The following is a 17,407-nucleotide window of genomic DNA, read 5'->3' on the forward strand; positions in this document are numbered from 1 at the left end:
GTTGGACGACAGTCGCACACTGTACGCTTTTCGTCACAGATTAAGGAGGATGAAAATAATAACTAACAAGCGTCCCTTTTTTATCTTCCAATTACAAGCCCCAGGAAAAGAGGGGGGGTGGTGGGGAGGGAGGAGGTGGCAGATATTATAACCAGGTTATTCTCCTTCATAAGGTCTGAGCCAGACAATACTCCAGGTTAATGAGATGAGATGGCGCAAACACAAATGAGTATCCGCCACTGCCTAATTTGTTTTTCCTGCAAACAGGGACAATCTGTGATTGCATGCTGGTCATCATATTATACCGTCTACGTCTATTTGGTTATTTGCTGCATGTCCCTCACTAAAAACGTAGACAGGCTCAATATATATTATCATACTGGAGATGATATTTCATCATTCCCCGCAGGCACTGCGAGAGCAGAAAATGTAATCTGATTCTACATGACTTAAATGATGCTATCTTTATGGTCAATAAATCCTGTTAGAGCAGTGTAAAAGATAGACTTTTAATTCTACCATACCTCATGAGATGACATGACACTCTTTGCTCAATGAGTAGTGTGACACAGCTCTGAATTACAGTAATGGAGGCATGCAAACCTTTAGTGTTTTCCTCTGGATTCTTCTGGAACACCAAATCCAGGTGGATGTTAGGTGTTTTAATACTTTCCGACTTCGTTACTGTCCTAACCCAGCTCGTGGGACGTGGCGAAAAACTTGAATGGACACAGAATGCCAAATACTTCTTTATTATAACAAAATATTATAAATTAAAGAACACATTCAATTGTTAGGTGTATTAGTCAGTGTCACTGTAGTTTTTAACACTTCTTACTAAAACAGTAACTCTTTTAATTACTTCAGAGGAATACGATATACACCAGGCTTTGATTACACAAGCATTACTAGAGGCATTGGCTGTTGGGTTTGGTGTTCGTAGAATTTTGTTGACAGTAAGAAAAACACAATATATAAAATATAGCTGACCTTAACCTTTAAAAACATGATGATAGGATATTTATATTGCTATTAGTCAACTGTAAGCCAGTGGTTTTCAAACAAACTGTCTTCAGTTGTAGTTGTTAAAATCAGACTTGTCATGCAACTTGCCAATTAGTGACCAAGCGCTTTATCAAGTGGATTCAGGGACCATCAGTTAGTGTAGGAAATAAGCTACTTATGGTGGTCCTGCTTAGAGGATCAGATTGGAATTGATGCAGAGAAGTAACTAGTGATCCTCTCCGCAAAGAGATGAGGGTTGGCTGGGTGAAGGCTGAGGATTTCATGCCTCTCTGGCACAGGGGGTAGTTGAAGGGTTGAGCCAGTCAGTGGCAGATGGGTGATGCAGATTTGAGTTGTGTAGCTGTGGGCAAAGAAATCAAACATGTTTGTGTGTAGTGGCAAGCGCTTGGCCCTCTAATTAGACTAGTCTTCTTCAGTGCAACCAGCTCATTCTTTTAAACAGAAATATGACACCTTTAGATCTGTTTACTAGAAAAAGCCAACAACATTCATTATGTTATCCCAAGTTACCCTTTAGCCTGCTCTAAATTCTCTCACAGTGATCTGGAGTTGGTAGGAATTCAGACCGATGTCCTGTGAACATGGGGGCAGTGTATTGAGACTGTGACTGACTGTGCAGCTCATGAAATCCCAGGAGACACTGAGCTTGTCTAAAAATGCCAAGGCGGAACGTTCTGAGTGAAAATGTTCTCATTATCTGTCCAAAAGGATGATTTCCCTCATCCGCTGGCCCTCAGCATACTGACAGAACTTCACAACCTAGCTGAACTAATCAGCCATTTCCACTTGTTTTTATGCTTCCATTAAGTTCATTCATCCCTCTTTTCTCAAGCATCTTGTCTGAGCAACAAAACAAGAGTAATTAGTGTCTTTCTTTGCTACAGGCTTCTGAAGCTTCATCAATTAATATATTTTTTTAAAAAAAAAAGAGAAAAAAAAAAAAAGAAAAAGGAGAAGAAAGGGGAGAAAAAGAAGGAAAAAAGAAAAAAAACAACACACCGACACACACAGGGGGGGGGGGGGGGGGGGGGGCCCCCCCCCTAAACACAAAAAAAAACCCAGCACACCACGACCGCGGGGCCCCCCCACCAAAAAAACCACTCAGTGGGGGGGTTGCTCCTCTCCTCACACAAAAACAAAAAACACACAACCACACAAAAAAAAAAAAAAAAAAACAAAAAAACAAACCACCAAAAAACACACAACAAAAAAAAAAAAAAAAAAAACAACACACCACCCCACCCAAAACAAAAAAAAAACACAACCCATCAAACAAAGAGCACCCCCAACAACTCAACCCACACCCCCTTCCCCTCCCACATTTTTTTTTTTTTTTTTTTTTTGTTTTTTGGTCACTCCCCCTTTTTTTTTCTTTTTTTCTTTAATAAAATAAAAAAAAAACCCCCCCAAAAAAATTTTTTTTTTTTTTTCCCCCCCCCCCCCCCCCCCCCCCCCCGCCCGCGCGCGCGCCACCCCCCCTCCTCCCCCTCCCCCCCCCCCCCCCCCCTTCTTTTCCCCCCCCCCCCCCCCCCCCGCCCCCCCCCCCCCCCCCCCCCCCCCCTCCACTGCAGGTAGGTCCACAGCACATCACTGTCAAGGTGACATTGCATACAGGCAGCGCAGCTGGGACACTCTGATACAACCCAGAGCCAAAATGAATTCAGTAGGCAGTTCAGGGGTCTTTCTCAGGTTGATTAGCCAAATAAAGGACAATCCACTCTGAAGTATTCTGTGGATTTGTTGAAGACCAGACCACAGGTGTGTTTTCTATGTTTTAAAGCTTAGTTTATACAGTCCATTGTGTATGCATTTGTACAGTGAAACACTGTTGTGTTGGCTCTGTATTTCAACCTGTTGGATTTGCGCACACACACACACACACACACACACACACACACACACACACACACACACACACACACACACACTTGTGTGAAGTTTACACAATTTTAGTGTTTGTCACCATTTGTGGTTAAACTCTCCACCCTTAATGTAGTAAAAAATAATTTGCAGTCTATAACTGTCTGAAGTCTACAACCCACAGACATCAAGGCATCAACGGCAAGTTTGCTACGTTCAACAAGCTCTCTTAGCTTTTTTAGTTAAATAAATATACTAAATTAACTCACAAAATGTCAAGAAAAGAAAAAAATAGAAAAAAGAATACCACAGTACACATTCTGAATCCAAGTTTCTCTCTCATGGAACTAAGACCACCTTAATTCTATTGTTAACTCGCTATAAAAAAACACTTTATTCAAACTTGACAGAAACAAAATAAAACTCCCCAAACCTCACCAACCAAAAAATCACCAACTCTGTTTTGGTTGAAACAAACCCTGAATTCACAGCGTTAGATGTGAAAATATGCCTACATACTGTTTTTACCCACTGTTTCTCTCTGCCTGTGCAGAGCAGCGGCTATCTCTGATTCTTCTGAGGCAGACTATTAAATTAGCAAAATAAAATGACAAAAACTGCCCCAAAAAATAACTGTTGTGTACTCCAAGCCGATTATATTCGTCTAATCGCCCAACCCTATTGGACGCTTAACAACATTTCACTATTTGGGCTTTAAAACTCCATGGCCACCTTGTCTGTATTTTTCGGATCATTGACCTGCTGCATTGTCGTACAATTTGGGGGACTTTGTATACAGTGACATGTGTCACACGCTGTTCACCCAGTGTGGATGTTAACACCCTCAAACACCCTGAAAGCTTAAAGTCACCATGTAATCCATGTAGTTACTGTTTAATTTTAAGTGTTGGTGAACACAGCCAAAATGATAAATAAAGCCTTACTTTCCAAATGTTTACACACTGCGATGCATATTTGGTACATATTTACCATAACCAAGCCATTGTTAGATGTCAGTGATAAACCCATTTGAACATTAGTGGACTTAGCTGCCTTTTCCTAAGCCAAACCAATAAGCATACCAGTATGTCGTTCAAAGCCACTGATTCTAGCCATCATCATCCATCATAATTCTCCAGGCCCTGGCACTGCTAACTTTCTGTCTTGCGTCCTCTTATCCCAGACACTGGCAGTCTGTAGCAGCCAGGCTCCAACCTTGTTCATCCACCTGGCATATCATTCAAGAGGGGTGTGTGATACTGCAACACAATCTGCCAAAGCACCTCATTATCCCACTATGGGACAGTCAGTAACACACACACACACACACACAATGATCAGTGTAATCTGCAATTTCTGTAAACAAGAGACCAGTTGTTTGTCGAAAAACATTTTGTCAATGGGATGCATAGACATTCTTGTATTTTACTGTGATCCTATCTAAAATCCTCCATCATCCATTTAACTTCACATTATTCAGAATTATACAAATATCATTTTTGAATGAAAATATTCTGCAGATTAATCAATAATGACTATAATTGTTATTGTCATCCCTAAATGCATAAATGTCGAGTTTTCAATTCTAGTACGACCCCCAATATAATTTCTAGATGAAAAAAAAAAAAGGGTATTCTCTTCAGGCCAACACAGTTCATCCCATGTTCCTCTCCTGCTGTGCTCACCACGTGTTCCCTTCCTTCGAGGGATCTCCTGTTGCCCTCTGGGAATTGGTGGCAGATAACCTAATTCAATAACGTGACAGGAAGAGTGCAGTGGTTTGAAGCACTCTTAAGTGTTTGATATCAGTGCTTCATTAGGGTTGAATAAAGACGAGCAGGGAAGAAGGTTTCTGGGTTCCCCGTCACAGGCAGGCGGGCAGGCGAGGGCCCTCAGAGGCACTGTGATTAAAGGGACGGGCAGGCTAATGGGGAGCTCATTTGGACCAATCTGCTATGATAAGGGAGATGGAGGGTGCCGTGATGCTCCAGAGGTGATGGCTTAATCTCATCACACATCCACTCTAATACACATTCACACATTTCACTTTAGGTCCCAGCCAAAGGACTGCAGCTGAGACCAGATCCTGAGCTGGCCAAACATACTGAACACTTTCTGATTGCTCTGCAGACATGAAAACACACACACACACACACACACACACACACACACACACACACACACACACACACACACACACACACACACACACACACACACAGTTGACAATTAAATACTTTATTTTGTCGCAATAAGCCTATGTTACATAAATCTTCGCAAAAGTAGACTTCTGCAAGGTTCATTGTGGAAAATAGAATAACAGTCAGCACATCATGATTTTAAATTAAAAATTTGCAATGCAGGATTATTATTATTTTTTCAATTCAACCAAGTAGTTCACCTACATTAAACCTGAGGAGCGAATAAGACAAGCTTATTGCTAGCCGACATCTGCACATTTTGGCAAAGGAGTAAATCATTTGTTTTTAATTTAATGTTGAGTCCATGAAATGAGTTGCATCGGAATGCTTAGTGTGCAAGTACACTAAACAAACAGCACTATATTACGAAACAAATTGAAATTGTGTTGCTGTCACAGTGCCTTCTCGTGACACTCCATGCCAGACTTTGAGGAAGGTCCCTTCAAAATTAAGTGTTATATGTAAATCTTTAAAACTTTACCCTAGAACATGCCTGTCTGAAAAGAGAGAGATTTTTTTCACACTCCATGCGGTAAAAGCATGAAACGAGCTTCCGGAAAAAGTTGTGTGCATTTGATTTGGTTGGATGCATTTTGCCGGTCAGAAGTTTTTAATTATTAATTATAAAGCTTGTCTGTAATTTATGTAACTTATTTATGAATAGTTAGTAATTTTTAATCATGAAATTAATGTGTTTTACGAAATCATTTTTATATCCTGTACCAGAATAAATTTCAATAAATTTCAATAAAGTAGGGCTGGGTATTAAACCTTGATGCTTTCTTGGTACTGACCAAAATGTGTCCATGGCTCTAAGTACCCTTAAACTGCACGGAATGGTCAGATTCGTGACATAAGTAAGTAAGTAAGCCAGAAACGCACAGTTCAAACCTGACAAATTCAACATGGGACACTGCGGACCAGGGGAAAGCAATGGTAGAGTTGGGGGGGATATGACATGTTGTTTTGGTTGCAAACTGGCCATTTATTCCATCTGTACACCGACAATATTTTGGTTTTTCTGGTACATTGTCACCTTAAGGGGTGGCAATCTATATGAAATGTTTTTTCAAGATAAGGGTTCTTCATAAATCTGTGCTGCCGAGAACAAATGGTACAATAGGAAGCTGTGAAAGGTGGCATAAATCACCACCGCTGTTCCATAAACTTGTCCAGTATGCCACCCTTTTTAAAAGAGCGGCTCAGATGGGATCTATTACATCACATTTCCCAATTAATCCTAATTTATTGTTGTTCTATTATTTTTCCCTTTTACAGCCATTCTGTACACTTCCTGCATCCTGGTGGGCATTTTCATTAACAGCAGCGTGCCAATATTCTTCGAACTCTTCATCGAGACCGTGTACCCGGTCCCTGAAGGCATCACCTGTGGAGTGGTCACTTTCCTGGGGAACCTGGTCACCGGTCTCCTCCTCTTCTTTCTCACTTTTTACTGTACAGGTAAGACAGGAATATCTCTTGTGTAAAAATTGGGAAACAATGTGACGGAATCCCTCTTGCTGTAGTACTCTTTTAAAAAATAAATGCATTGCATTGCAATGCATCTGTTCGTTCAGTTTCTGTTCTCACTAGTGCCTATTTAGTGTCATGAGCAGGGACGTCACTAGGATTGAAAGACAGGGGGGGCTTAGCCCCCAGGGTATTTGTAACTTGCGTTTGCAAAATCTTTGCACTCACTTCTTTCGTTACTGTATTAGAGCTCCACTTATGTCAACAACCAGTCAAGAAACCAAGATGTTAACAAGTAAAAAGTGACAGACATATCCTCTTCTTCCATTTCTACTCTGTTCCTTCTGTCTTATCCTTTTAAGATAATAAAAAAACCCTGATGCTAATTTCATGACTTCGAAATGCAAATTGGTCACATGAAACAACATCCAAAATGTCCAAAAACAGACAAACAGAGGCCAGACAGCTAATACGTTGGTAAGTTAAACAAATATGACAAATAGCAATACAAGAAAAAGAAAAAAATAGGCATCACTGCATACTTTATCATGTAAGATATTAATACGGATCCTATTTAAAGTTGCTACTGTCTAAATACAATAACCTGATGGCGGAAGGAATAAAAGATTTGTAATGATAGGAGTAATGATTACTGTATATATGTACTGTATGTAGGATTGCTTTCATTTTATTTTCACGTGTATGTGGCATGTGCTCATCTTTAGCCTAGCCTACATTTATGCAACATCTACATATTTATTTAATTTATCACAGCCAATGAATGAAGAAAGTTAAATTGGTTAGAATATAGCTAGCATATATAATACATATAATGAAATAATTTAGTTTAGGTTATGCATAGTGCCTAGGCCTGCCAACAAATGCTTATTGTTACAAAACAATCCTTAAACCTATAGACCACTACTGACCTCAATCACGCCGGCTCCCTCAGAATCAACTGCTCTGCCAATCTCCTGCTTCTCTTTCTCTCTGCTGAACTATCTTCCGATAGCCATCTCATCTGCTCAATGAATTGAATGATACAACGGTACAATAGCATTAACAGGGACCCTATGACATTTAGTTTTCGGTGACAACAACATTCTATGGGGATTGATATTGTTTTAGAATATGCCTACTATAGAGATAGGCTATATTATTGGCAATGAATAAAGAGTTGTGATTAGCTTGCTAAGTTAACCATTTCTTGTATTTCCCTCGTTCACTCTAGCTAGACTTTAGTTTTCCATAGCAAACCAAAATATCCCCTTTCCTTTACGTCAAGAAAACTTAGCTAAAGGTAAGCAGGTAATTAAAAACAACTTACGATTTCGCTCTGTATCACACTAGGTGTAATAAATCTTCCTTTCACCATACCGTGTGTATCGGTGTGTGTATGTGTGTGTGGGGGGGGTGCATAGCGAGTTCAGACCAAAGAGTAGCGACGAGACGAGATTAATCCCCCAGTTACTTGCAACGCTCCGGTCTGCAACGCTCTGAAAGCTGCCAGTTCACACCAATGCAACGAGACAGTGCGGTGCATCATCTTGATAGCACGACTCTTTGTACTTCTGTCTAACTTCCGCTATTTTTAGCTGAATATATATCATTTGTTGCGTCTAAATATGAATGAGGATACGGTTATTGATAAATCGAATAGTTATTGTTGTTCTTATTATTATTTAGGGGGGGCTTAGGAACATTTTGGGGTAGCTTCAGCCCCCCTAAAATAGGCCTAATGACGTTCCTGGTCATGAGGTTAGGTAACACCACATTTCCTTTTATTGTCAGTGAAAAAGCCTAAACTCTCTGAAGTTTTTGCTCCATTCAGAAGCTTTTTGTCCCCCTCCAGGTTTCTCCCACCTAACAAAAGCCACAGGCTCTATTGTTATCAAAAATCCAATTCAAGTCCCTGCAGATGCTGCCGATAGAAGGCGGATGGTGGGAAAATGAGGTTACAATGAAATTGACACAATCAGCACAAAGAAAAACTCCCTATCGTATTTTAGCCTCAGATTTATCTTTGAGTTGGCTGCATGGCAAAGTTTTATACAGTATAATGATTAAGGCCCACAGCAGAGAGGACAGCATGTCATCTGCTTCTCCTCTGCCAAAGTAAACCAAGCTCAATCATCCATGTACTGTAAGTGCCTGAGTGTGCTAGTGCTTTTAATGTGTACATGGATGTATGTTGGTGTGTACTCAAGACCATGCTCCGTGAGTCCAGCGCCACTGTGAACTTTGCCCGCCTGTCTTCGGTTTCATTAACCTTCCTCGTCATCTTGGCTACATCACAGCACCAATTGGCTAGAATGACGGATCCATCTCTGATACACACTCCGTCTACCATATATATATATATATATATATATATATATATATATATATATATATATATATATATATATATATCCTGCCAATGTGGCTTGTAAAGAAGTTACCTGCAACTGCCAGAACAGATATTTGGCAGTTCATTACTATCGATCCACAGCAAAAGGGTCATTCAAGAAAGTCATATCTTATTTTAGGATTATAACATTTTTTACAGATAATTATGTAACAAATCATATTTTCTTGACAAGACAAATCACAACAGCAAATACGTTTACAATTTTTTTACATTTAGATTGTTGTTGGTTGGTCAAAGGCAAAGTAAGTAGGACACTTATATTTAAATCTTGTTAGACTGTTGGACAGATTAGCATTAGAACAAAATACACTTGATTCTAGAAAATTCTTAAAATAAATTGAATGAGAAAATGGTAGAGCCCTTAACAGCAACTTGAACAGAGGACTTATGCACCCTGCTGCCACCACAGAGACCTGGTTTCAAGTGTTTGTGAGGACAACCTGACTCAAATGTGATGCAGGTTTGGCTCAATATGTTTAACAGGTGAAGGGTCAAGAATGACCTTGGAGGGATGTTGAGTGGATTACTGTAGTTTAATTTTATAAATCAGAGAAGTTAATAACAGAAGTTATCTCATGACACTTTAGGCCGGTTACACACTGGAAGCGTCGCGCGAGCGTGTCAGCTGCGTGGCATGTCCGTTTATATTTCGGCTCCCATGTTAACAGGTTAGAGAAATAGAACCGACGCCTATTTTTCACGCGAGACGCGAGCGTGTTGGAAGCTTTTCCAGGCAAAATAGAATAGTAAAATATGTGTATATGTCATTTAGACACAAATTCATATTAATAAATGACATATTGATGTTTGAAAGTCTAGGTTTTGACATCAATGTAGATATAAATGTAATACAAAATTTGGTGTGACAGCTTCAAGCAAAGAACTTTCTTTCAACAGGCAGAAACCTCAGGCAGACCCTTGCTGTTGGTGGGTGGCCATCTGCCGAGAGAGAGAGAGAGAGAGAGAGAGAGAGAGAGAGAGAGAGAGAGAGAGAGAGAGAGAGAGAGAGAGAGAGAGAGAGAGAGAGAAATATGAAATAATAGCAGTGGGTATAATGGTTTTAGTTTTCACATTAAAAGGGACAGTAGCTGAGGGACATCTTAAACTATTTGAAAATTATGATCCAGGTGACAAGTAATGTATTTTTAAATGTACGTACTGCAGTATGGTGCAGTGCGTGCGATGTGCTGAGATGTATCCTGACAAGTTCCCTGCGACAGCCGGAGAGAAGATCAAGCTGAGATGATTGAAGCTTTTGCTGTTCTTTTCCTTATTTCCCACCCTGAAGTCGTCTAAAAGAGCATGATGCATTTAAGCTTTCTTGTCAGAAAGTTCACACTGCTGCAGGCATGCAGGCATTTTAATGTTAACTTGCAGATAACTACTTCAGTGGTGGATTGCCACCAACTGTCTACCTGCACAGAGTATCTGTAGGTACCAAGTTGTTGAAGTCTACTGTTCCTGCCATATTGGCAGGTAACCAGCCACTGTTTGCAGGTTAGCCATCACCTCCCATTAGCATCCCATTGACTCCCATTCATTTTGGCGTCACTTTGACAGCGAATAACTTTACATCTGAAGCGTTAAAAGACTCTATTTGTCCATTATTTATTTCTAAAGAAACACGACAATGTATAAAAGGCTCCATACCTTGTATCTCACGTTATGGCCCCGTAACAGCCGTTTTTGTAAAAAATAGGCTAAGGATTGTGTCATAACCACGTGACTTTCTGTCGCATAGTAGAGAAATTACCGTATAGTACAGGAGAAGCTTGCAGGCAGTTACGACTTACATTAGCTGTTTAAGTTTAATTACTAATGTTAACTAGCATTTTAGTTAGCAATAATTAGCCTGTGCCCATGTTATCTCCTTACCTACGCTCTCCGTCTCTGCAAGATTCGGAATGATTGAGATTTCTCTTGGCACAGCTACCAGAAGACTTACAACTTTCAGACAGGTTGCTCACGTCACATCTACGTCTTCAAGCTCAGTTTGAGGCTGCGCAGCACGCTCAGCCGTCACCGGAAAACTGACTTCACTGTTATCCGTAGAAATATATGACGTCACTGTGTCCATTATTTTACTGTCTATGGGTACAGTATCCTTTTGGTTATCATAATAGCAAGATATATTTAGGGATAAATCTGGTCTATATTTTTCTTATCGTCAGCAAATCCCATAAAAAGACCAAAACCAACAATGTGTTAGTCAGTCTCGAAGGGCTGAGAGTGAACCTGCAGGGATGTTGAGTGGATTAGTTTAACTTTGTTTAGTTGTCACAGTAAAAAGGACAGTAGCTGAGGGACAACTCAAATTGTTAGAAAATTGTGATCCAGATGACAAGCATTGTATTTTGAATTCTCTGAAGCAGTAGTATGTCAGTCTGGTGATAAATCATAGATAAGAAAGTGACATATACCAGGTGTGGATAGACAGAGCTTTGGGTAGATGAAGCAGCTGCAAGTGAAGACACACACACACACACGCAACGCTTTCCAACATCCCTATCCCTACGCTGTGTGTGGATCTTAGTTTCAAGCCAAAAATTACATTTGATTTTAGAAACTTCTTGAAAAAATTAATTCCTACCAACGATTTTTTTTAAATGTGTCGTAAATATATAGTTTCATTTTTTTAAAAGGCTCAGCAATTTCCTGTAACAGCTGTAGCACTTTTACATTTTAACCAACACACTAATCACAGGGCTGCTGGATCGATCACTGGGTGCTCCTGTCAACATGTCGAGGTGTCCTCGGGCAAGACACGCCTTGCATGGCAGCTCGGTCGCCATCAGTGTGTGATTGTGTGTGAATGAGAGGCAAAATTATAAAGCGCTTTGTCTGTTATAGTAGAAAAGTGCTATATACATGTAAGTGCAGTCAGTTTACCGATCAGCCAATAGTAGCTCACCATAGATATATTGTGTCTGTGTATATGTCACTTGATTTTTATTAAATTTTTTAAATGCAGTACAGGAATGCTACCGTTATTTTTGAGGTCCTTTTGTTGTTTCTTTTAGTTGTAATACTTTTTTCTCCTTAGCATTTCTATGTAGCACTTAAATTTAAAGTGCATTACAAATTAATTGTATTATTAATGTGTCACCATTACGTGTCCATCAGCGCACCAACAAGTTTATTTGTCATCCGTGTAATTTCCCCCTTAGTGCATATCTTTGGTATTTATTTATATCCAAATTCATCAAACGTTTCTATGTTTGAAAAAACGAATATCGACTGATGTATTGTTGTCAGATGTTTATTTAACTCTCAAAGATCAATATCAATAATCTAGATACATTTAAGTTTCTCAGTATCGCCCAGTGATAATTCTTACCGGTTATTATATCTAGAACCACTTCCTCGACTGAATTTACAGAACATTGTCTATTTTAATGACAGTGTATATATCGCTATCATGGTATGAAATAACATGTACTGTAGTAGAAGACAGATTTTCAGAATTTTACCCCCATCTACTCTGCGTCTACTCTTAACCTGGATGTTAAAACACTGGAAAGTGCATAGAGATCAGCTTTGTTCTGTTCTCTTGAAGAGATTACTCCTGTAAAGTTTAATTTGATTATTATGTAAATTCCCTTTGGAGGTATTCTAGCGGCTGTTCTCATTACTCTAATTTCCTCTCTGTAGTCCCATAATGGATGTAGCAAATAATATGCAGACTTCAAAACTGATGAATTCTGCATGAGCCTCTTCTTTTCGAAACCCTTCCACCTTTTGCTATTGAAAATTGGCAGCCCTTGCCTTTTAAAGATTTCCATTCATTTCCAGTTTACAGTTCATTTTAGGGTTTTCCTTTTGGCTGCCCACTGCCTCATTATGCATTCTGAATTATGGTTCCCTTTCCCTGCAAGCGGAGAGGCGTTTATGAATTTACCTCATGTCCATTTTAACATCCATGAGAGGCTGGTCTTGGTTCAGTGAGCACTACATGGCCTCTTGACTCTGTTGTCCTGCTTTAAGCCCCAAAGTCTCTGAACCATGTGACTCAGAAACATGAATGAAACCTCCGGGCAATATATCTGCGCCTGTCGCTCTTTTTTTTTCGATTTCATCTGCTGTGTGTGTGTTTTGGGTCGGGCAGAATACAAAGCAGCAGAGAGGTATTGTGGAGCAAAAGAGCCTCAAAGGTTTTGTAGAGGAAGAAGAGGAAGAGGAGAAGGGAGGGGAGGGGTGGCGTTGAGTTTCCGTTCAGCTGTGAGTTATTAGTCTCCTGCATAGGGGGAATCTGGGATTATTCAGCACAGAGAAATAATTGCCGCAGTTCTTTAGTCCCAAGAAGTTTTTTTTTCCCCTTTCTGCTAAACTTTTCATTCTCGTCAGAAGTGAAAATGCTTTTTGCAGACTAACTTTTTCAACCCACCATAATGACTGTGGAGGTGTTTAAAAAAATAATAATAAAACCGCCTTTCTTTGTTGAGCTCAGTTACTCCTGAGAGAATATAAGCCTTTTTTAAATTTTTTTTGTTTGTTTTTGAGACAGATTTTAATCATGAGTGAGAAGTAACATTGACAGAGTCAATGAATAGTGCCACATTAACCCACACTTACAAAGTACACACATACTTTGGCAGTCAGTATGGATGATCTGGCTTCTATACTGTAGGTGTTCTTACTAACCTGTCGATCTACAGTTAATATTCCGCATGCAGGATGATGATTGATCTTGTTCTTTACACAAAGCTCGTCTATGTATCTTGAGGTATGACCCCAGTTCTCTTAAAGTGTTCACATTATGGTCATTTTCAGGTTCATAATTGTATTTAGAGGTTATATCAGAATAGGTTTACATGGTTTTAATTTTCAAAAAACACCATATTTTTGTTGTACTGCACATTGCTGCAGCTCCTCTTTTCACTCTGTGTGTTGAGCTCTCTGTTTTCGCTACAGAGTGAGGCATCACACTTCTATTCCATCTTTTTTGGGAGTCGCACATGCGCAGTAAGTACTGCTAGCTAGTCAGAAGCAGAGTATGAGGGCATGCCACGCTAGCAGCTAGGCGAGCTATAGCGTGTGTTACAAAGTGACGCACAATCGTTACGGAAGTAAAGGGTGGACTACAATACAGCTGTTTGGAGCAGTTGGTGAACAGTGTTCTCTGTTGGAGAAAGTCCCTTTAGGGTGGATTTTGGGCTTTTTCACTTTGTAAACCTATAACGTGCACAAAAAAGATACATAACACAATAAAGGAAAGAGAAAAAGCCAAAAAGGATAATATGAGCACTTTAAGCAAAGGCTGCAGCCATAAAGGAGAACTGAGCCACATTCATCATAATGCTGTATTGACCTCAATTTAGACTGATTAAGGCCATAAGATGCCTGTCGGTCATGTCCAAAAAATAATCTTAAAAACAAAAATAGGTAAGATGGAAGGAAGGAAAGGACAAAACAGAATGAAGAAAATTCAGTAAAAGATAAGTGTCTACTAACTCCTTACCCCCTTCCTCTTCAGCAACTTAATTACCAGCCATTTAGATAACTCTGCAAAGTGCTTCAACAATCAGTATTAGCCTAATCATCATCGCATGACAGATAAAAAATAATTAATCAAAAGTAAAGAACTTTAGGAAAATAATGAGAAAGGATCTAAAATATTCTAGTGATTTTATTAGTCTAAGCTTCAGTTGTCCAGTAACCTTTAGTGCTCCGAGTTTCAAATACTAATGTGTGGCTGCCCACTCTATTATAGTAAGTTGTTAGTTGTGCAACACAACTCTCAACCCAACTATGTCTGTCCTTTATACAGTGATCATTAAAATCAGATTATCAACCTTAAAGCAAACTGCTGAACTGATGAGCTTCCAGAAACCAGTGCCTTCTCTCTTCTTTCCTTCCTTTTATCTCATTTGCTCTAATCTTCTTTCTTCATCCCCTTTCCTCCTCCTCCTCCTCCTCTGTTCCCCTCCTGTCTGCGTACTGTTCAGACAAACTTTTAACTGTTCCCCCAAACTTGGCTTCAGTAGTGTCCTTAGAGATCAGAGAGGAGCAATTGAGCTGCTTGCCTATTTTTATCACATCACCTGATTGAATTACTACAATTACCAAGCTCCCCATTAGCATTCATTTAAGGCTGCGCGCCCAAACACAGACACACACAGACTGCGTGTCTCCAACTTTAAATGGACAAGACTTCAACAGGCGCACACAGAGAAGACGGCAGGTCAGATAAACACAACTCCATTAACCTGCCTCCACACCGGGTCTCCTGCTGTCCAGCTCATACACTTCTGATTAATGAGGCTGCTTCAGGAGTCTTAACACCTTGCTGCAAACCAATCCCTCCCTTCCCCCTCTTTTCAAGCCCCTTCTTCACTTCTCTTTTGCCTCGATTTATTCTTTGCTTTCATCTTCACACATCTCTTACCCCTCATTCTTTCTCCTTGTGCAAGCGGCGCAGGATCGAGCACACAAAGATTTTTATCTTGTTTTACCACAAAGAGGCAGCGGCGTGCTGTCCAAGCACCAGTCTCTTCACGCATTGATCAGGTACTCTTTTCAGGCCAGGGCAGCTAATTGACGATATTCTAAAAAGCTGGGTGATTGGAATCAAAGTGGAGCCGTTGTGAGTTGAGACACATTGTACTTCCCATCTGCCCTCCAGATTCAGCATTATTGCAGACAGCCAGAGCACCTCTCCTGTGGTTAATGTAGCTTAAACCGAGCTGAGAAAATAGAACACCTCATTCTGCACCATGTTTAGGTTCAAGTGTCGGTCAATGATAATGGGGAACACTGCCAATATCATTGACTTATTCAGAATCATTATGAAAGGCAGCTCAGGAGGCTGTTCTTATTTCCTATATGCGATGTCAGGAATTCCTATTGATTAGCCATTAGTCCTATATTATACTCATAAATTATTCAATGTCACTTCATACTAACTCATTAGGGTTTCTGGATGTACGTAGATGACTCATATTTCATTATGAAGGAACACATGGTCAATATTGCCTATTACTTAGGCAGGGTTCAACTCTGGTTCTTGTTCAGAACAGAGCCAGTATAATCTATTTTTCAAAGTTATAGTACATCCATGCATCCACAATGATTTCACTCCCATGTTTTATAAAATCTCATAATTGAGCCGTTGAGGGTACATCTGATTTTCACATCTGATTGTAGCATCTTTGATCCCTTGGTTTTGTGACGGATCGGTCACATCCTTTAAATAGAACTGAGCATCCAGCTAACAGAGAGGAAACTGCAATGGCCTTCTGTGTGTGAGCAAGGAGAATGGTATCATCTGGAACTGAGAATATACAAAAAAAAAAGCAATTGTAGGAGAAGGCCTAATCTTACAGCCATAAGTCTTGGAAATGGTGTCAAGAAGATGACCAGAAAGGAGGTGTCCATATACTTTTGGCCATCTATTGTATATTTATATTTGTAAGGAAATAGACAATTTGAGAAAGACAAAGGTGGAAAAGATGAGAAAAAAGGGAAACAAATGCACAGTTAATAGATAATGTTTCCAGAGTGGAAGGTAAAAAAAAAAAAGACATTTTGCGTGAGCAGGTGACACTGAATCATCCACCTGCCCACCCAATGTATCCCATTCTGGATATGAGCTGAAGCAGACTGCTTACAATCTAACCCAAACATCTCTCTCTCTCTCCAGATCTATCGTGGTTAAACTGGTGTCTAACCGGCTCCTGTCTCTTCAGCCTCGTCCTCATCCTCTTCTTCAGGGAGTCTTATGACCGCCTCTACCTGGACGTCTTTGTGTCTGTTTGACATTGCTGAGGACAACAAATACCCACAACAACTTCTCAATAAAGAACTGAATAATTATTCTTGCACAAAGAGGAGGAGAAAAAAGGAGACGAAGGGAAAGTGGAAGGCCCACACTCTTTTATAACTTAAGATTTTAGGATGTAAATGTATATATTGGTAACAGTGGTGATGGATTGCTGTTGTATGGCTGCAGACGAGAACCACGAAGCGATTCTGCACCAATGTTTACTCTTTATACGTGATCGACTCAATGCCATATGACTGTTTAACACATCATTAACTGTTTTTATTTGTCAGTCTATTTGTTTGTATGTAAACAAACGTATGTGAACGGTTTAATTTTCCTAACCAGGCACAGTATGACGGACTGTTAGTAGTTGTTGTTTACAGATAATGTACAATTTAAAGTTGCCCCCTAGTGGCCGCTCTGTTCACCTTCCTTGATTGTGGTTCAGGTAACTGGACACTGACTCAAAGCTTCTGAGTCCAGTTCAGCATCAACTGTCTGCCTCTAACGTGGAAGGAAAGGGTCATAAGCTTCATCAGCCAATCAGCAGGCCTGGCTGTGCTGGGTCGGGGCTAAACGGGGGACCTGGTGTTTTAGTGCTGCTCCAAACTGCAGGATGGGACTCGCTGGGGAAGCTTAACTGTCCTGATGCCGTTAAGTGACCTGTGATACTGTCAT

At 40.1% G+C, this 17,407-nt stretch overlaps 1 protein-coding gene across 1 annotated transcript in view; it reads left to right on the plus strand.

Moving 5' to 3' along the window:
• Nucleotides 1–17,134, plus strand: part of slc49a4 (solute carrier family 49 member 4) — a 48,165-nt gene extending 31,031 nt beyond the window's left edge. The window contains 5 exon segments of the mRNA XM_039817692.1: nt 822–867; nt 3,656–3,691; nt 4,530–4,565; nt 6,366–6,548; nt 16,607–17,134. Coding sequence (XP_039673626.1) covers nt 822–867; nt 3,656–3,691; nt 4,530–4,565; nt 6,366–6,548; nt 16,607–16,722 — 417 coding nt within the window. The 3' untranslated portion in view covers nt 16,723–17,134.
• The last annotated feature ends 273 nt before the right edge of the window (nt 17,135–17,407 follow it).

The sequence above is a fragment of the Perca fluviatilis genome, chromosome 12 (genome assembly GCF_010015445.1).
Source record: "Perca fluviatilis chromosome 12, GENO_Pfluv_1.0, whole genome shotgun sequence".
NCBI classification, from domain to species: domain Eukaryota; kingdom Metazoa; phylum Chordata; class Actinopteri; order Perciformes; family Percidae; genus Perca; species Perca fluviatilis.